Genomic DNA, 21,956 nt, shown 5'->3' with positions numbered 1-21,956 from the left:
AACACAGCCAGTTTTGTTACATAACACATCAGAATGGTTTTCTCAAGCTTGTAAGTGATCCTTTTACTTGCTGGTGGTGGAGTGATTTACAAAAGCATTGCTGTTCGGTACAATATGGGCATGAATGCAGTGAAACCTTTAGTTCAGTCTCACACACAGCATGATGCATTGCATTGCACCCTGCATTGCATTGACATATTAATAAATCACCGTTGACCTATTTGTCAGTAAAAGTCCTTGTTTAATTTGAAAATAAATAGAATACACTGCATGTTTGTTAATTTTTTAATTTTTAGCTCCTTCAAAGTCAGAAGTTTCACAGCGGTATATTTGTTAACCGTGTTGCTCAATTCAAAAGTGTGCAAAATGGCATAATCTCTCCTCAGTCCTTTGCTTCTGGCGCAGTGTCTTATATGCTTAAGATGGATAAACGCTCAATCTGAATAAATAGAATGCTACCTTTGCTACCCTGTCCCTGAAATGACTTAATAGATCAGTAGGAGCAGAACTGTTGAAGATAGCTGCAAAACTAATTCCCTGGGTCTGAATGCAGTTAATCTACATTAACTCGCTGTATTAAAGCAGCATGCTTAAAGCTTGAGAAAAAAGCCCTAGAGTTTCTAATAGCACTGCAGGTAAAGCACGGGAAATAATAACCGTGTCTCCCTCGCAAACCCACCGCCAGCATGTGTCACCATTCGGCCACTTAAAGAATGGTGACATTATCATAGTCAGTGTGAGGACATGGTCTGTCTTCAGCTCCCATAATTCTAGCACATTTATTTTAGAAATCTTCTGCTTTGCTTTTCCCTTTGTCAGCAGCACCTGCCCAGTGATCAGACCCAGTGAAGAGCTGACTACCATTACTACTTTAGGCAAGTCTGTGCCAGTTGGGACAATTCAGATTTAAATTGGACAGAAAATGCAGAAACCAACAATTCTCAACAGAAAAATTAGTGACTATAAAATATGAATCTATTTTTAATATTGTTTTTCATAAAAGATTATTGCATTATAGTATATTAAATTGAATTGCTGCATCTCAGAAACTCAGGCATAAAATCAATTTATGGTGCACTTAATGCCTGCTTTGAATGTAATTCAAAGGTACCCAGTTACTGGTTAAGAGTAGATGGTAACTGCGGGTTTAGCACACAAGACAGAGAGCAAGGAGGCCACTTGACCCAAGTCTCTTCTCCACTCATTGGCAGCTTGCTTTTCCAGGAATCTCTCATGCCCTTTGAATTGGGATTTGATTAACTGACTGAAATTAATCAATTCCCAGCTCTAGCATGGCTTATTCCATTCCCCAAGAGGAGTTGGCAAATGTTTCCTATTTGCAAGGTATTTGTCCTACGTTTCCATTAGATCTTGATTTTAAGAGTAGCACCGTATTGGTTCGGTTAGTCATTGCCTTTTTCTCTATGTGGAAAACCTTAATCAGGTCTCAGCATTTTTTTTTCTGTAATTGCAAGCTAAAGACTTTCAGTTCTGTCAATTTGTCCTTGTTATGTTTACCCCTCAGTGTGAGGATTATTCTGGCTGCTCTTCCTTGGCCTATTTCCAGAGCAGCAGTGTTTGATTTGTAAAGGCATTAGCCGAACAGGATTCCCAATAGGGATGTAGTGAGCGTAGCAAGGTTTCTCCACACTGGTCCTGGAGAGAGACAGTCCTGCCGGTCTTATAGTTACTGAAATGATTGGATTCATAAAGACTAGGAAATGGGTGCAATGTAGTGAGTGTTGATGGATCTCCTCACAGGGCCTGCTAGCTCCACACCTTCGTTGTGTGCCCTCTGAATTAGGGCTAAACAATTAATCGAAATCGAATCGCAATCGCGATTTGAAACGTTGCGATGTGGATGCGATATGAAAAATATGCAGCGAGTCTGTCCCAGAGCGAAAGCATAACTGCCCTCTTTGTGTGGCAGTCTTACTAACCAATAGAGTGAGCGCACCTCCGTTCTCCCCAAACAGCACTGCCCAGCCAACTGCGTACACGCCCCCATTAAAAACAAACAGCAAAGCGTGGTGCAGTGGGGTTATGGCGTCTGCAGAGTCACAGCGATCATAAGGCGCATTAATACCAAAGACAAACAGCACTTCGGTAATATGGGATTATTTCGGCTTCGAAGTGACCGACACCGAACACAAAAGGTCATTTGCAAGAGCTGTGTGGAATTGTTGACACAACCCGTGTGAATACAGCACACCTCCACCAGCACTTGAAAAAGCACAGCAGGCGGCTGTTTGAGGAGTGCGTTGCTAAAGATTCGACTGAAAGTCCTGCCAGTGACACTCAGTCTAGTAGCGAGCAACAGCAAAGTACAATTTCAGAGTTGTTTGCGGCTGCTACACCATATGAAAAGACCTCACGAAGGCACCAGGAGATCACTAACGCCATAACCCAGTACCTCGCAAAAGACATAGTGCCTTTTAATGCAGTGACCAAAGAGGGGTTTAAAAACCTCATCCAAGCGCTGGACAGGAGATATACAATTCCCTCTCGCACATATTTCAGCTTAGTTGCAATCCCGCAGATCTGTGCATTGAATGTAGGAATAATTACTTTTACAATGTTTCCTGTAAGAACTCATTGTCAATCCACAGGTTGGTACTTATCCTAGGCTCCAAGTGAAGTCAAAAGAAGGGATGATCTTTGCCGATACTGATATTTCCAATATTCATATAACAAGATAGGCCGATACCGATATTTTCCTATTATTTATTGGCCTATACGAGAGCAGGTCTTGGGGGACACGACGGACGACTGCATTGCAGTTTATGTGCCTCATTCATATTTTGTTAAAACTACACGAGTAGAATAGAACAATTTATATGCTTAGTTAGACACTATAAAAGACGCACCATCAGAGAGAAATATCGGTCAGAAATATCGGCCATTTTAAAGCAGTAGCCTGATAGCTGATATAGTAATTTCTTGCCTTATCAGCCCAATACCAATCAGTGGTCGATTGATCGGTGTATCCTAGGGTCAAAAGGTAATGGAGGAAACTGCACTGCAATTCCAGTGTTAGCAGTGACAAAAATTGAAAGGAGGAATTCCCTGTGAAACTTGATGTGCTTTCCATGCCAGAGAACAACTTTGGTGGCTTTGAGATCACTGGCGCAAGAGCCAGGTGGACAGACAAGTGTTCACAAATCATGCTCCTTTTTCTGAAGCACCTGTACAGACTTCCACAGCCCCAACAGCCCCGGCTCCAACTCCAACAACCAGCACAACAATTCCATGTGATGGAAATTAGTCTCAGATAATATAAAAATACATTTTTCATTGGTTAAGTTGGTTATTTGAGGTCTGATTTCAATAATTTATAAAATATTAAGTGCTTAATCAATACAAACCGGTAGAAGCTGGTCTCATTATGTGCTCTTTGTGGTAACCCCATGTACAGGGGGGGGTATTTGGGGCCTCTTCAGTCCCTCCTGTCGGCCAAGCGGAGCAGAGCGAGAGTAAGCCGAAACAGAAAGGTCAATCTGGCCACTACTCCACAACCCCAAATATAATTGCGCTTAAGTATGGTTGGAATGTGACACCAGATATATATATATATATTTACAGTGAGGGAAAAAAGTATTTGATCCCCTAATGATTTTGTACGTTTGCCCACTGACAAAGAAATTATCAGTCTAGAATTGTAATGGTAGGTGTATTTTAACAGTGAGAGACAGAATAACAACAAAAAAATCCAGAAAAATGCATTTCAAAAAAGTTATACATTGATTTGCATGTTAAAGAGGGAAATAAGTATTTGACCCCTTCGACTTAGTACTTGGTGGCAAAACCCTTGTTGGCAATCACAGAGGTCAGACGTTTCTTGTAGTTGCCCACCAGGTTTGCACACATCTCAGGAGGGATTTTGTCCCACTCCTCTTTGCAGATCCTCTCCAAGTCATTAAGGTTTCGAGGCTGACGTTTGGCAACTCGAACCTTCAGCTCCCTCCACAGATTTTCTATGGGATTAAGGTCTGGAGACTGGCTAGGCCACTCCAGGACCTTAATGTGCTTCTTCTTGAGCCACTCCTTTGTTGCCTTGGCTGTGTGTTTTGGGTCATTGTCATGCTGGAATATCCATCCACGACCCATTTTCAATGCCCTGGCTGAGGGAAGGAGGTTCTCACCCAAGATTTGACGGTACATGGCCCCGTCCATCGTCCCTTTGATGCGGTGCAGTTGTCCTGTCCCCTTAGCAGAAAAACACCCCCAAAGCATAATGTTTCCACCTCCATGTTTGACGGTGGGGATGGTGTTCTTGGGGTCATTCGTCCTCCTCCAAACACGGCGAGTTGAGTTGATGCCAAAAAGCTCGATTTTGGTCTCATCTGACCACAACACTTTCACCCAGTTCTCCTCTGAATCATTCAGATGTTCATTGGCAAACTTCAGACGGGCCTGTACATGTGCTTTCTTGAGTAGTGGGACCTTGCGGGCGCTGCAGGATTTCAGTCTTTCACGGCGTAGTGTGTTACCAATTGTTTTCTTGGTGACTATGGTCCCAGCTGCCTTGAGATCATTTTATGTTTCTTCCATTTGCGAATAATCACACCAACTGTTGTCACCTTCTCACCAAGCTGCTTGGCGATGGTCTTGTAGCCCATTCCAGCCTTGTGTAGGTCTACAATCTTGTCCCTGACATCCTTGGACAGCTCTTTGGTCTTGGCCATGGTGGAGAGTTTGGAATCTGATTGATTGATTGCTTCTGTGGACAGGTGTCTTTTATACAGGTAACGAGCTGAGATTAGGAGCACTCCCTTTAAGAGAGTGCTCCTAATCTCAGCTCATTACCTGTATAAAAGACACCTGGGAGCCAGAAATCTTGCTGATTGATAGGGGATCAAATACTTATTTCCCTCATTAACATGCAAATCAATGTATAACTTTTTTGAAATGCGTTTTTCTGGATTTTTTTGTTGTTATTCTGTCTCTCACTGTTAAAATACACCTACCATTAAAATTCTAGACTGATCATTTCTTTGTCAGTGGGCAAACGTACAAAATCAGCAGGGGATCAAATACTTTTTTCCCTCACTGTATATATATATATATATATATATATGTATTACAGAAAAGTATCCATCTCCCTCAGCCTGCCAGTTCTACCAGCAGGCAAGACGGAGGAAGGGAAGATGCTTGCGGAGGAGACAGGGAAAAGAGCATCGGAGGCCTTTTTAATGAGACAATGAATGAGTTGTAAAGCCAGATAGATACAAATGAAGAAGACCAGCGCATACACGACCAACTGCATAATGCTGCCACCCAGAAGATTTGTTAACCAGGACCACCACCCTCCTGTGGAGGAGTTGGTGTCCCGTAATTGGTTACTCACTTTACGTATGTGATCAGCCAAATCATAGATATGTTCAGAAGAATCAGGTATGTATGTACAACACTCCTTACCTATGTACCTCCTTGGGCAGCTAACGTAATCTAAAGTTACACGGTTCTGCAATGTGACTGTCCTGATGGCCACCACTTCAGTGGTGATGTTAGACAAAGCGTCAGCGGTATTATTGGCAACAGTTTCTAGCATTGATGCAGTCACGCGGATTTCTTTAGTATTTCGTGCTACCCCAAAATTTGGAAATAACGTCATAAAAAATCTAGTACTCTCATATATTTCTCTTCCATGCAGATGGCTGACAGGGATACCCGGGAGCGTGGGCACATAGTGTATTGCAGGATACACATATCCCAAATAGCAGCAACCAGTGAAATTTACAGGGAGGATCCAATAAGCCCTGAGGCCACAAATCCAGTATGTTCCATTGGTGGATGGCATTAGGGTATTATAGGTGAAGTTATGATAGAGCATATGTTGGGATTTTATTCCCGTCATATTACGTGAGCCGAGAACTCCAATAGTGATACAACTACTAAACCCTAGCACTCGCCGGATGGAGGAGTTTTGACATATACATTCTTCGGAGGGGAGAGAATAGGCCAATTTCAGATAATACATACTCCGTCTTGTTACATTAAGTCGTCCAAATCCCCATCCCCCCACCAGTCGACTATACCAGGTTTTATTAGGGTAATGAGTACAGAGGGAGTTGCTACGATTATTCTTTTGTCGCCATTGTGTGAGATTGGGAGTGATGCATCCATCCAAGGTGCACCAATATCGTGAAAAAACCCACACTCTACAGGTTCTGCCCCTAGCGGGGCACCACTGTCAACCGCTGCAGGTACATGCATAAATATCCAACATTTTGATACATTTAATGCTTTCCCAAAAGCTGCAGTAAGTTGGGGAAAGGTGTTCCATTCTTCTTCAGCGTGAGGCATATGGTGGGGATCCTTTGTTGTGGAAGTGTTCTGCACCAACCACAAGCTTATAAGCCCACTCCGGACTTTTCAATTTTGCAATTAAATAAGTTAATTTAATTTAGTAAATTTATGACAAAATCTACCACAAGTGTTTAGATGAGAGATTAATCTTTAATTTAATACCCACTTTATTCAGAAGAAATTCACATATTTATAAGAAAACATGTAGAACTTAGATTTTGTTGGGCTTAATTCGGTCACTTCCCCTAAATGTATTTCAGAGTCTTGGTATATCATGTCTTATGTTCTACTATCCCTTATCCACTTCGATAGTTGTGTGTTATTCATGACGATCATGTCTGCAGCGTGGTATTTTCAGGTCTTTTCAAAGAAATTCGATCATTAACTCAGTATAGTGTTGCATCTTGGTGGTCTAAAATAAATTCTGCATTGTTCTTTTACTGTGGTGATATTGGAATAACAGTTTAAGGGTTATTTTAACACCTTTTCTACCATCTCCTCTTGAACTAGGCTATTCTTTGTTAAGATTTAGTATTTCCTGGCCTTGAGCACTTCCTGGAAGACTGAAAAGAGACCAACTGATTCTTCTTTATTGATCCCTTAAAACATTGTGGCTACAGTTTTGAACACTATAGATCTACTTACTACCCCTGCCAAATCCATTTCATAATTGCATCATATGGCATCACTATAATAGTGGCTTCATCTTTCTACAGCTTTTCCACTACAGGAAAATGACCGCCTCTGTTTCCATTTCTCTGTGCAATGTATTAATGCAGGCCCTGTTGCCTTTGAGCGGCAGTAATGCAGCGAGAGAGAAGTAGACCACATGTGACTGTGATAGAGGGAGAGTGTGTGTGTCTGTATGTAAGTGTGTGTTTGCAGTAGCTGAGGAAGAAGCTGGCAAGTGGATGTGACAGATTAGGTTCTGCAGATGCCAGCTGGAAGTGGGGCAGCCGCTGCGAGCAGTTGATAACATCATCCCTGGGAAAGACGAGCTGAGCCAGACAGCCAGGCTGCCAGCAATGCAGAAATAAGATGCATGGGCACCCATCACCCATGAAACACATAGAGAAGAAATGTTGATGTACTGTAGGTACAGAGGCATCATCCACACACACAGTAGACCAGCATGCAAAACCATCACACACAGAACAGCTAATTTCAATACAATATTGACACACAGAGAGACTATCACTCTGTGACTGGCAGTAATCTACCAATCCTCAAAGTCCTCCGTGTTGCATTCCAGCTCAACTTTCTCTCCCAGTGCCCGCTGCAGAGCAGTCGCGCAGGGCCTCAGTCTTTAAAGCTTTGAAAAATGTGCAATGCAAAAGACAAAAAACACCCACAGTGCCGTTCTTTTTAGGTCATCTCTCCACAGTATTGAATAGATTCCCAATTACCTAATCTTCTATTCTGTTCTATCCCATGTGGAACAAACACATATTTTTAAGAAAGTTGTAGAAAAGTGTGATGTCTATATTTTAGATATATGATTGTTTTGTATATTTAAAATCTGTGGGCTGCATTTTAAATATATTTGAATCTGTATCCGTATACAGTATGTATTCTATAGGTTGATAGATTCTGAGGTTAGTTTCTACAACATATATTTTCAACATATAAAATACATATGGACTACAGAGTTGAAATCATGTATCCCCTATATTTTTAAGGCACATTTGACCCATTTGACATATTTCTAACGTATGTTCAAAATATATATTAGTTTTTTCTTAACATGCAAATTCTTGATGAAGTGACTGAATTTCTACTCGTCACTCATTCAATTAATCAGTTAATGAATTAATTAAGTAAACAAACATCTTAATATGACAGAATCCATGAACAAAACAGCTTTGTGATTTGAAAAGATCAAGATGTACCAATCAGGTTGCCCATGTGTTATATATAGATACACACTTATCTTAAACGGTCAGCAGGAAGGAGCAGGAGTGCATGGGAGACAGCGATTGCTTGTTGGGTTAACTGGCCGTCTCCTCCCCGACAACAGTCGTTGCAGTGACACAGCACTAACTGTAGGAAGAGAAGGCTGGCAGTGAAGTAGGGGCATCCACGCGTTAAGTGCTGGGCAGAGGAGAGGCGCTATGGAAGGCCATCAAACTGAAATCTGTCAGATGACTCAAATCAAAGCACTGAACGCCATCACCTTTCTCACCCCCATCTCATAGAGTTCGGAGTTCGTCTGTCCCAGTGATTAGGACTGCTACCAATGAGTGTTGATTATCCTCAGACCCTTAAAATCAGAGTGATCTATTCTTGTCTGAGTGAGTATGAACCCTACTGAGCGTGAGGAAGCAATTACTGAAAGAAGTGTCTGTTTAGCTTCAGTCCATCAGCTGGCTTCTCCGTGAGGGGACCAATAAACCAAACTAGGCACACTGACATTATATAATTAACAACAAGCTAAAGTTGCTCCTCTTTTTCCAGTTTCAGAAACTGTAAAATATTTTAAGAAAAATAAAGATGCAGTTTCTCTTGTATCAGATCTCTTGGTACAATAACGAGCTCCAATTCTCAATGCATCGATGTCGGAATCTCACAGGAGTCTCATACAAATGACTCGGACACTTCAGCTGTGTGGGACACATGGATAAGTTTTAACCCAAACCTAGGGCTAGACCGAATCAAAACTCTTGACCCACCCATGAATCGCCAAATCATGAAGTTGTACCACAACATGTTTTGATTTATATTTGTAAAAAGTGGCTTCTAACAATAAATTAAAATGTGATAGGGTACAGATTTGTACTTTGTGATTATTTTTGTGTAGATCAGTATTTTAATTGGGTCTAGACCCTAATCTGTAACCCTGTCCCTTGACCCTAACCTTGTTATACATATGATTGATCGCAGAACTCAGAAGAAATGCATAAGGTATTCATGTGTTTTTCCTGTTGTATTCATATATCAATTCATTAAGACCTGGTGCCCATTATTGTAATGTGTGACCTAGTTCTATGTTATTAGCTTGTTTGATTAACTGTTAATCAAATTGGGCAAGTGTTTATCACTCGGACGAATGATCAGCCAGGGAATTTTCTTATATTTTAACATTAATCTGATCTTCAGCACTTACCTCAAATGTAAGTACAAATTACCTCAAAGTGTAAAAATGGGTAGGTTTTCACAACACCCTTGGCTTTGCATTTTACAGAAATATCTTGTTCTTTTAAAGTTACTCTCAGAGGTTTGACGGAGGCGGTAGATTCTGTTAAGAAACAACCAACACCATAATGTCACGAAACAATCAAACGGAAAAATACCAATCCAACTAGATGACGTATAATTAAAGAATTGTTGGATGCTTTTAAAATTATAGATCATTTGTAAGCGTCTCATGTCTTATCTCTGATAGGGTGCACATTGTCACATGGAATGTTGGGTCAGCTGTTCCCCCCGATGACATCATCTCCCTGTTGGGCCTGAATGTGGGGGATGGGAACACGGACATGTACATCATCGGGTAAGAACATCAGTGTTGTCTCACTGAAGGCTGCCTGGTCTCCTGTCAAATCTAGTTGGCTGTCAGAGATTTGACAGGTTCAGATACCTGGTGCCCTCCTTCAGGTTTCAGTGCTCCCTTACACAGGGCTAATTCTGTGTTTCTTCACGACCAGAGGATGTGGTATGACAGAGCATGCTGCTGTCCTATCATCACTCCTCAGTCACAACTCGGACCCTGCCAATCTGGCCCTTTGGATCCATAACTGCACCAAAGCCCAACTTCAATTACAGCAGCAATATTAAACAAAGTTTGCAGCCTGGAATAACAAATCCAATAAAAGCGAATCTCTCTATAACTGAGACTCACATGTGCTTTGTTAAAATGTTCTTCTCTCCTCATAACTGTGGGCTGTGGTGTTACATCTACTGGGACTGTGATAGGACTGGCTGTGGTGTGGAAATGGATGGGAAAACATTACTTTTTTCCTTCCTCTTTCTTATAGGCATGCTTTTATTGAAACTGTATCACCTGAACTACTTTCAGCTGCTCAGAATAAGGAACATTAGGCGGGGGGGTTATATTATTGATCACACAATGTAGCAATGAATATTCACAGGCAATCATGGTTTTATAGGCTACAGTGAATACCCAGGCCTGTCACTCGACTTTCAGTTCTGCTTGAGAACCAATATGTGTCTGGGTACACAGGGGTATACAGCACAGTTTTCACAGCATGTAATTATGTTGAAATGTGCCTGGGTTGAAGTGTAACTTTTCCTGTACCAGCCAATACTACTCAAGCTTCAGTTCCTGTGCGAAAAAGAATTGAAAACACCAAGCTTGTGATCACAGTTATAGGACCTGGCACTAGCATAAAAAACAGTTAAAAGCTGTTTTTCTGCTGTAATAGTTACATAATCAGCCAATTTATAGTCAGTTAGTAGTGGGAGATATTGTTTTCTGTTAATTGTCTTGACTGGTTGGTGTAAAAGGCAATACAATGTTAATAATTACTGATGTGCTCACTCTCTGAATTTTGTTCAGTCTTCAGGAAGTCAACTCCATGATCAACAAACGTCTGAAAGATGCCATTTTCACCGACCAGTGGAGCGAGCTGTGTATGGACACACTGGGTCCCTTTGGATATGTGCTGGTCAGTGGAAGACCCCTTGTTTTGTTTGATGAGTCTAAATATTAAGGAGTTACAAGATGGCAAAAATTGGGGCACTGGGGAGCAAATATACTGTAGATGAAAATATTTGGGGTATTAGGTCTTTTTTTTAAGTAGACAGCAGAAGGTGAACAATTTGTAGACATTGACACATTTACAGTTGAAAAGATGTTAATAATTTTTGATAGATTTCTATAAAATAATAAATAATTATGTAAACATTAAGGCCTCAACAACCACAACTAAACCATGAAAGAGTAACATTTCCCCCCAAAATATAAGACTTCCGCTTGGCCGTTTCTTTGAGATCATGCATCATAATGGATTATAAACGTTTATAACATGTTCTTCACAATTGCTTGAGTACTTGAATATTGAATTCTGCATCAGAAAAACTTGGGTTAGAATTATTGTTTTTGATGTTTTGGTCATTTGGAAGCAAAGAGACCGCTGGGGTTGTTGCAGGAACAGTAAGATGCCTTCAACAGGGCAGATCACTTCTCTATTAACACTGAGAGACAGGCAGCAATTTAAACGGACTCATGTGGCTTCACACGTCCTTCGGCCTGTGGGTGATTCAGCAGAGCCTGCCAGAACTGCTTCCAAACAAATGCCACGTCCTCATTTTGCTAATTAAGTGAAGCTGCTTCAGACATATAATGACCCAACAATTGCTAATCAAGTGCTACCACATCCCTACTGGGGATTGGATCAAAAGCACATTGCCTGGCTTTCACAAATCAGTGCAGCGTGTGATGCCCACCCAGTTGCAGTACAGACCGTACCGTCCTGTGTTCAAATTAGTGTCTGTGTGAACGCCTGGAGTGAAGCAATTCACTGCTGCCCCACTGTCTCTGGGTCTCTGGCTGCAGCTGAAGTTCCACTGAGAACCAGACCTCCACCCAAGTGTGTTACTCACACCTAGCTTGCTCTGATCTTTGTGTTGTATTGGTGATGCAGGTCATTTTCAGCCCGCCTTGGCTCTCTAATGGCCTGGAAGCCTTACAGTGCTGTTTTGGGCAAGTGTGCCCCCTGGACTTTTGCTCTGTTTAACCATTATACACTCACCTAAAGGATTATTAGGAACACCTGTTCAATTTCTCATTAATGCAATTATCTAACCAACCAATCACATGGCAGTTGCTTCAATGCATTTAGGGGTGTGGTCCTGGTCAAGACAATCTCCTGAACTCCAAACTGAATGTCTGAATGGGAAAGAAAGGTGAGTTAAGCAATTTTGAGCGTGGCATGGTTGTTGGTGCCAGACGGGCCGGTCTGAGTATTTCACAATCTGCTCAGTTACTGGGATTTTCACGCACAACCATTTCTAGGGTTTACAAAGAATGGTGTGAAAAGGGAAAAACATCCAGTATGCGGCAGTCCTGTGGGCGAAAATGCCTTGTTGATGCTAGAGGTCAGAGGAGAATGGGCCGACTGATTCAAGCTGATAGAAGAGCAACTTTGACTGAAATAACCACTCGTTACAACCAAGGTATGCAGCAAAGCATTTGTGAAGCCACAACACGTACAACCTTGAGGCTGATGGGCTACAACAGCAGAAGACCCCACCGGGTACCACTCATCTCCACTACAAATAGGGAAAAGAGGCTACAATTTGCACAAACTCACCAAAATTGGACAGTTGAAGACTGGAAAAATGTTGCCTGGTCTGATGAGTCTCGATTTCTGTTGAGACATTCAGATGGTAGAGTCAGAATTTGGCGTAAACAGAATGAGAACATGGATCCATCATGCCTTGTTACCACTATGCAGGCTGGTGGTGGTGGTGTAATGGTGTGGGGGATGTTTTCTTGGCACACTTTAGGCCCCTTAGTGCCAATTGGGCATCGTTTAAATGCCACGGCCTACCTGAGCATTGTTTCTGACCATGTCCATCCCTTTATGACCACCATGTACCCATCCTCTGATGGCTACTTCCAGCAGGATAATGCACCATGTCACAAAGGTCGAATCATTTCAAATTGGTTTCTTGAACATGACAATGAGTTCACTGTACTTAACTGGCCCCCACAGTCACCAGATCTCAACCCAATAGAGCATCTTTGGGATGTGGTGGAACGGGAGCTTCGTACCCTGGATGTGCATCCCACAAATCTCCATCAACTGCAAGATGCTATCCTATCAATATGGGCCAACATTTCTAAAGAATGCTTTCAGCACCTTGTTGAATCAATGCCATGTAGAATTAAGGCAGTTCTGAAGGCGAAAGGGGGTCAAACACAGTATTAGTATGGTGTTCCTAATAATCCTTTAGGTGAGTGTATATACAAAGGTCTAAAAGTGAATTAAATTGCCTGCTTTACTACATTGAATCCACTTCTTTATCTTTTTTTATTTGTATTGCCCACTGACAGCATTTTCCACACATTATGTTATAACTAAGCTTTTAGAAAGCAGTCATAAATACATTAAGTGTGACACATGGCATTCTCAATGAGAGGATTATTTAAATAAATGCATTAGGATCCACCACTCGGCTGCTGTCGAGCTTCAGCTTGAGAGTGGGGAACTGGCAGCCTGTTGCCAATACTGCACTGCAGGTTTGAAAAGCAGTTAATAGCAGGCCAAGGTTGAGGCCATTTGTTGTTTTCATCTCCAAACATTACTAATAACATAACATCTCATGTGCAGCTGTGTTATGTTGGTAGTAGTATCCTCAGAAGGATGTGTCTTTTAACTGTTATGTTAATGTCCCCAAGTAGCACTGAATTTAATACTAATATAATTCAAAAACAGTGCTTACAACATAAATTATCAAATAAATATGCAACAGGCACTCCATTTAATCAAAACTTCTCAAGGTGTTTTTTAATGTGTCCACTAAGCCCTTGAATTCTGTTTTTAATTAGAAAGATAAAATGGTTCCCCCAGCAAAAAGAAAAATGTGAGAATTAATAAGCAGTACATTGTGCTATAAAAATGGAATGTAGATCAAAGAGGAGCTCTCCTATCTGGATGGGTCTCCAGTACTGTGTTTCAGAGAGAGTGCTCTCTGAATTATTGAAGGCTTTTACACAACGCTCTCATAATTTCACTTTAGTCTAAATGAGGAGCCCATCGCCACCAAGTGCACTTGAATCATATCACATAATGACATGTTGGGAAGATGTGTGCGGCCCTGGATCAGACGTTACCATCCATTCTGATGTTAAGGAAGTCTCTGAGGTGACATCTGTTATTCAGAGAGGCTGCTTAACTAAAAAATATAAAGGAAACCCTTATGGAATTGTTGCCAGGGGTAAATCCTGCTACAGAGGATGTGTAGACAGAGCCTCAGTTCAAAGGCCTGTATCAGAGGCTGACGGACACGCTTAAAACACTGCATTAAAGACAAAAGCTTGTCTTGCATGATGGCAGGCTGAAAGGGACTGGAAATGGTGTGACAGGGCTGCCTCAGAACCATTATCTATCCCAGGTTCTGAGTTGACTCCAGGACACATTGGGACAAATTGTTGGTAGGTGGATCCAGACAAACACTGGCCTGGGGTCTTGAGGATTGCAAATGTAGAGCAAGACTGCTGTGTTATACAATCCTTGCACATATCATTCATGATCAAGAAACTATTTAGACCATGGTATATGAGAATATGTGACATAGGGGGTAGGGCTTCCAGGGATAACTTCATTTTATAAGATCAATTAAGTTAAGTCAATCTGCCTATGCTTTGGATCGCAACCCAGCGATGCCAGTTTCTCCCAATAAATTATCTCTCAGTGAGTGCTGGGTTTGACCATGCAGTATCACAGGGTTTCAAGATTTTATCATTTCTGTGTGTTTCTTTGTGTTGTTCAAACTGAAAATGTTGGCCCTCCTTGGACAAACCAGCATTGGCCTCCCATTGCTGAAGGATGGAAATTAATAACCCACCATTTATTCTGCATGACTCAAAGCTGTATATGGAGGTTCCGCAAAATAACGAACCGTCATGTAATTAATATTTTTGCGTGGTTAACAAAAATAAAAAAGACATTAAGTAATTAAGTACCATTAGGCTGTAAAACCAGTCAATTTTTAAATGAGCACAACACAATAAAATAGCCCTAACAAAACTCTGTCTTTATAATGCAGACCGTTCATGATTTAAACAAACATGACTCCTGTGACTTCATCCTAGGTGTACAGCTTCCAGGCATTTCAGTGGAAGCATTAAGGTTACTAGCAGTGAGGGAACCACTATCCCTGTAGCGTAGTGCTGAAAGAACCAGATCTGCAAAAATAATTGCTGCTGAGGATGGACGTTGTTTGCATCAATTTTTCATTCAGTACAATATAGGTCATATAGGAGTGTGGCCAGCCTAAGGTTTCTAGGAAGAGATGCTTCATGGCTATAATTGACACCTGATTGCTGACCCATTGCATAAGCTTGGTCATAAATAGGGAAAGGGTCAGGCTTTCCTGATCAATACTGTAGGTTTCCTGGCAGCCAATTCAGTCTCCGAGCTCCTAGCTGGTTCTGTGAGCCACTGCCAAATAAGTGCCCTCAGAAACGAGCATGTCCAGGCAGCTGAAGCCCAATACACAGCCCCATTAACAAATTGATCATTATGATGGTTCACTGGCTCTGCAGAACTGAAGAGATGAAAGCCCGGTGGCTAAACTTAGTCTAGGCTTCACGGACTTTAATGAAGCCCAGGCAGCAGCCTCAGCACAGCAGTTCATCTGGGTGTCAGGTAATGTTTGGAACCCAATATATCTATCTCAGATTTTGCCCATGGTTTAATAGATACAGGTGGCTATACATCAAATCCCCGAAAATTGTGTCCCATGTGTTTATCAGCTGCCGCCCCCTTTTACATAATAGAATGCAGATTTTGGTTTGATACCGTTGTTTTGAAAGACTGAAAAATGTATGGGTAAAGCAAGTTATAAGAATGATTATTTAATCAAAAAGATTTTTGCTGTCTATATTGTTTTTAAATAAATAAGTTTAGAGGTCCAAATCGAGTGATAGCCATGGTTTTCCTAGTTCTTTTAACACAACTGAGTCGGATTTACAGTACAAAAACAATTAAACACATTTTGCACAGCAGCAAAAAGCGGTGTGAGTTGTCCGGTTGACTTGTCCCACAGATCTCTAATCCCAAAGTCCAGATGGCACTGTAAAGAGGGCTGGCTTTGTATTTGCTTCTAATCATTTGTGCGTTCATTAATTTCTGGAACTGGCTTGCTTCAACAAGTTCCACTGCTTCACACCTTGCTGGCAATGCCTCTGGATACCTTGTTGCTTAATCACAAAACTAAAATAGAGATTTCTAAAGCCCCTACCACATCCATAGCAATTTGGTTAAAAGGTTTGTCAGTAACTGGTAAGCTTATGAGAGGGGCCCTGTCACCTCTCTTTACTGCACCAGTTTTTTGACATTCCAGATAAGATGTGCCACATCCTTGTACCAGCCTTGCCTGAAAAAATGCCTGGAAATTCTGTTTCTTGTTTTAACCTGTGGCATAACCTCTTCCCTTAGACTAGCCAGTCCCACTGCTCAGTCCTTTCTACCACATGGAACAGTTTGCCTTCTTTCACAACAGACATTTCCCTCTCATAGCTCTTATCATGTTCTGCCATCTCAAAACAAGGCCTTAAATTCAAGTCCTGAGCCTGCAACTCAACAATATTAGAAGGCAAACATTCAACACCCTCGCTCTCCTCTGTACTGCGCAAGCCTGCCCTCCAACTTCCATCTTCAGTGGCCACTTCAGAAGACCTTTCCCACAAGTGCAATATTGACTGCTGGACACACACTGCTTAAGGACAAAGTCAGTAATGGAAGGAAAACAAGAAAAAAGGTTGCTGTTGACATTTACAAAAAGAGGAAGTGAGAGAGAGATTGTTCTTTGGCAAATAAAGCAAACCAAATAAAATAAAAAGTACTTCCTTTCAACACAGTAGCCTCCTTTAATTACTAGCGCACTGGTACTTGCTGTCACTGAAAAGACGATTTCAGCACCCTTGTTACACTTGGTGTTATTAAGGGAGAAGTTGAGCTTATCGTGTTAAATTATTTACTCATATATATTTAGTACCTTATTTCAAAACCCTTGAATACAAAAAATGATAATCTGTGAAACAGTATTGTAATATTCTGAACTATTTTGCTCAATTAAACCTCAAAAGTGCCATATTTATAATTTGTAATAAACTTGCCTGTTATGACCTGACTGTTGCACATGTCTCGCTCCCAGGTGACGTCCCAGCGGATGCAGGGGGTTCTTCTGCTGGTCTTTGCCAAGTACTACCACCTCCCTTTCCTGCGAGGTGTGCAGACCGAGAGCACCCGCACTGGCCTGGGGGGGTACTGGGTGAGTGGGCATGGCCCCTGGGTGGGCACTGTAGACTACACCCCTCACACGGCACTTTCCTGCCATTTTCAATTTAAACTCCCACACCACCGCCCACTGCAGATTCCAAGCCTACTTCCAAAAGAAGCAGTATTGCTGCTGGAGGGATGGGAGTGAATAGGGGCTGCTTCTGTCTCCCCGCAGGGTAACAAAGGTGGCGTCAGTGCCCGGATGGGGATTTTCGGCCACAAGGTGTGCTTCCTGAACTGCCATCTTCCTGCGCACATGGAGAACTCGGAGCAGCGCATGGAGGACTTCGAGAGCATCCTGCAGCAGCAGCAGTTCGAGGTCCAGGGGGCCGGGGGAGTGCTGGACCACGAGTGAGTGGTTCTAATCTTTTCCTGCGTGTTGAAAAGACACTGAGTGGGCGTTACTGGATAGTGATTTGGGAATCGTGCCTACATTTTTATTTTACTAGGGTTCCAGTTTAATTCCCATGTTTTTGCTTTGTTTTGGTTTAGTTTGGTTTGGTTTAAGACGAGCTTTACTAGTTTGAAGACTCCCCTTGAAGGAATTTAATTTGTTTTCGTGACCCTGTTTGTGTTCCCTTATAATAAACCCCTTCAGTCACTGTTTTTCCCCGTATGCCACCTCTGTGTCCTCCCTGTCGTGTAGCGGCTACAGTGATTCCAGATATGCCCAAACTGTTTTTAGATTAATATTTTGAGTTATTTAGATACCCCTTGCACTAGACTCGCATTAGGAACCAAACTAGGGTAACATTTTTGCTTGTACTCCAGCATAAGGTTAGATTCCCCAGTAAACTTTGTCCTCTGTTAGCTTTTGAGTTAACAACATTTTTGGATTGGGCATAACTTGACATTTTGAGGATAGTGCAAGTTGGGGTTCTGGCTATGATTAGGGCTAATAAAGTGGTAGGTTTATTATTGGTGTAATAGTCATTGGCGGATTGGCAACTCTGGTAAATGCCAGATGGGCCAGATTATTTTTTTAGTTAGGTGGGCCAGTCGAAGTTGAAAAATATATATATGATTTTTGCACTATTTCTGTATCATAAAGAGCATTTGGCTGATCTGTGTGCAATGACCAGCCCCCCTACAAAGATAAATGGGCCAGATCTAAGGAGGAGGCTGAGTTTATGGTTATGCAAATTCTCATTCAAAGTCAAACACACACAAGACCTTCTTTCATTTGGTGTCAATCATTAGAGATGGATCGTAACAAATAAAAGGTGGAGAGACTCTTGATGAAGATGCTACTAAATGTGTCAAATTAACAGACTTATTTTCAAAAAGTTTTGGTTCTGCTGTGTAGTAGTAGGAGTAGTCATCGAGGACAAAAGTAGGGAGGGAGAAAAGTGGCAAAAATCTATTGTTATCCTACTGTTGACCCTTAATATGTTAAGTACAGTAACAGTAGGCTAATTGGGCAATGGGGGATTTGGAGGAGAACACATGACAGATGTAACAAATGTGTATTTGATTATGTGGGGTTCATATTCTTTTAACATGTTTTGTACTTTGTAATAGATAAGGGGCTTTATAAATCAGGATTAATCATTTTTAACTGAGATGTCGTTTAACTGCAACACCTGTTTGTAAAAGCTTTTCACTTGCAGATTTGATTTAGTTTAGACAGTTGGAAGCTAATTTCCTTGTTTGCTTCTGTTCTGTGTATGCAGTGGTACAGGGTGAGGCAACATATGGATGACTTGGGCACCTGGGATACTGCATTTCCCAGGTTCTTAGTTACTGTAGCCTTGGCCTTCGTGTCTATGTGTTACACAGGCAGTAGATGTAATCTCCCGCAACGGGTAACGCACTACCATACTCATACACAACAGACAACTCCTTCACAAATAAAATCAAAGACTTCATCAGAGAACAGTTTGGACAATTAACTTATAATTTCTATTATATTGATCAGACCTGGATTTGAACCTTTATTTTAAGCATTTTCCCAAAAAACTGTAATTTCAACCAAGTTGGAAGCAACTGTTGAGGATAGTGCTGGACCATCTGACATAAACCTGAAAGGGGATGAAAACCCTTTCAAAATTCCAGTCATGTGACATGATCAACCAAAACACAGGGCCCTTGAGCCACTGGTCATCTAATAGGAATTTATTTAGTGATATTTTTTGTCTAATATACATGTTTATTCAATGACAACTAGGATGTTGCAGGCAGTGTGGTCCCCTGGTCTTCTGATCCCAGTGATACTAGGCTTAGCAGAGACAGGTCATAGGTGAGTGCAGTAGAGGTACACAAATGTGCTACCAGGTCCTTGTTATGTTGGCTCTATATGTAATTGAAATTTACACTTAGGGTAGGGGGAACTCGTATACAAGGACAGGCAGCAGGACAGTGAGGTAAGGCAACAGAGACACACCTATAGTGGGGAGTTGTATCTCCAGTTGTTGTGTTTTTACTATTCTAGTGTTCTAAAAGTGCTGGACAAAAACAAAGGACTATTTATCAATGGTCAAATTAAAAGTTGAGGAACTCAACTCCTAGGTGTGTGACATTACCCCTTGTGTGTAATTAGTAGTGGTGGTGTGTGGTGGGGGTGGGGGGGAACTGATGGTTGGTCATGGTTTGGGTGGAGGGGGGTCTGGTGTGGTTAAAATGCCAGGGCTGAATTTTGGTCCCAGTCTGCCCCTGAATATAGTGGTGTAAGGTGTTACAAATAGAGACCTGCAACATATGTAGTCATTAGGCCTAGGCCTATGTAGTCAAAATATGTAATCATTAGGCCAATCATTAGGCCAACCATTAGGCCTAGGCCCTAAGCCGTGGACCACCAGAGATTCATTTTCTCCTACATGCCATCCATAGGAGTTCTTTTGTTTTTCTCTCCTCCGTGCCTAAATGGTTTATTTACTTACATGTTCACTCACTTTATTCTAGATCATGTAAAATGTTTACAGGTCTATATTTGATTTTATTGTATTTATGTTTTTTATTTTGCTGTACATTTGTTGTATGTTTACCAGTCTGTAAAGCGCTCTGTGGCTACCCTGTGAAGGGTGCTATCCAAATAAAAATTGATTTGATTGATTGATTGATTAGGCTAATTTAATTATCCTTTTATTTTGACAGTTTACTGGTGATTTGTTTTTAATGCACTTCTTATCATACAGTTATATCTACATACTGCTGTGTAGTTTCTGGGTTGCTTCATCCAGATTAAGATGGCCTAATAGCAATGAAATGCTGTACTAATATGTAAAATCTTGGAATGGGTCTATGTGCTTCGTGGAGATTCAGAGGTGATCCTGTTTTATTCATGTTTGTTCCAAGAGGCTGTGAAGATGCCCTCTGATTGAAGCATCCTTCACCAGGAGTCCGACCCCGCTGCCGTTATTGATGAATTGCAGCAAAATAGTGAATCATCCATTCAGTAATGTGAATCTGTAAATGGCTCCACACATAAGCTACTCTCTATGTAATTTCCTTGGGCTCAGGTGCTGTTGCTGTGTTTGCAAGCTGTCCATGGTACATAGTCTTAAATTACTAATGGAGTCAACCTGGTTTGTTCTCCTAAATATTTTGAATGTCTCATCGCCTCCGGCCCCTTCCATGCTGATAGGAAAAGGGATTTCATTATTCATGTTTAATGTTAATTTAATCCCAGAATTCCACAATCTCTTTCTCAGCATACAATGGGGTGCGGGTGTACAGGAAGCAGACTTTAACCCTAATTAAAATAAGTGGGGATTTTATAACTATTTTCCTGAGGAGGTTAATTTCCTGTAACCATATTGAGGTCATGGATCTGATTCACTCGTTTTTCTCTGAAGTGACAGTCACAAAGTCTGAGCTGAGCAGAGATGCACACAATCTATGCAAATGACATCCTGCCACCCGTGTCAATCTGTGGAGGTGTCACAGTTTGTTCGGGGATTGAGAGATTGTATGCAAAACAACCTGTGCACAGAGCAGCTTGTTGTGGTACTTTATTGCCAATATTTGCCCTGCAAATAGAGCACAGGTGCACAAAGGGCTATTGTATCTATTGCCACATCATGTTACACCTTCCCATTCAATGGACATTTCTAAAGGCTTCCATTTGGGATATTTTTAATTGCTTTTTTTTCTTACAAGTTCCAATTATATTTATAAAATATATATTTTTTAAATGATAGCAATGTTCTTAAATATAGTTATATTTAATAGATTTAATTAACTTCATATTATTTATATCTTCTTTGCCTTATAAGATTTCAGGGCTGCCTTATTAACTGCATTTAGCGCTTTTTAGCTATACATTGGTATTGCACAGTATTGTACTGCATTGTAAAAAGGGGAGGGTCCTTCTTTAATTGAGCTAGCACATCCACTAGCAGACGCCATAAAGCCCTGTACATTCTTGACGCAACCAATTGTGTCTTCCAGCGTGGTGTTCTGGTTTGGGGACTTGAACTTCCGGATTGAGGACTACGAAATGCAGTTTGTGAAGAATGCCATCGACGGCAATAAGCTTTCTGTGCTTTGGGAAAAAGACCAGGTGAGGACAGTGCCTTAACAATGAGCTCAGCAGCCCCTGTGTGCGTGTGGTGGAGACCCCTTTAATTTTGTTTGCCCATGGATTTACACACCCATATGTTGTGAATTTCTACTTGCTCCAGTCCGTATTTGCTGTCCGCTCTGTGGTTTCCATTTGTGTAGCTCACACCTTGGCCA

The 21,956-nt window shown here is 41.4% G+C and overlaps 1 protein-coding gene across 3 annotated transcripts in view; it reads left to right on the top strand.

Moving 5' to 3' along the window:
* Nucleotides 1-21,956, top strand: part of inpp5jb (inositol polyphosphate-5-phosphatase Jb) — a 43,063-nt gene that overhangs the window by 13,245 nt on the left and 7,862 nt on the right. For all 3 annotated transcript variants that reach the window (XM_066689305.1, XM_066689306.1, XM_066689304.1), the window contains exons 3-7: nt 9,692-9,799; nt 10,826-10,934; nt 17,155-17,271; nt 17,455-17,630; nt 21,669-21,780. In XM_066689305.1, coding sequence (XP_066545402.1) covers nt 9,692-9,799; nt 10,826-10,934; nt 17,155-17,271; nt 17,455-17,630; nt 21,669-21,780 — 622 coding nt within the window. The remainder of the gene's footprint in view (nt 1-9,691; nt 9,800-10,825; nt 10,935-17,154; nt 17,272-17,454; nt 17,631-21,668; nt 21,781-21,956) is intronic.

This window comes from Amia ocellicauda, chromosome 17 (assembly GCF_036373705.1).
Source record: "Amia ocellicauda isolate fAmiCal2 chromosome 17, fAmiCal2.hap1, whole genome shotgun sequence".
NCBI lineage: Eukaryota > Metazoa > Chordata > Actinopteri > Amiiformes > Amiidae > Amia > Amia ocellicauda.
Note: the sequence above shows the minus strand (reverse complement) of the source record. Positions and strands in the feature narration are given on the sequence as shown.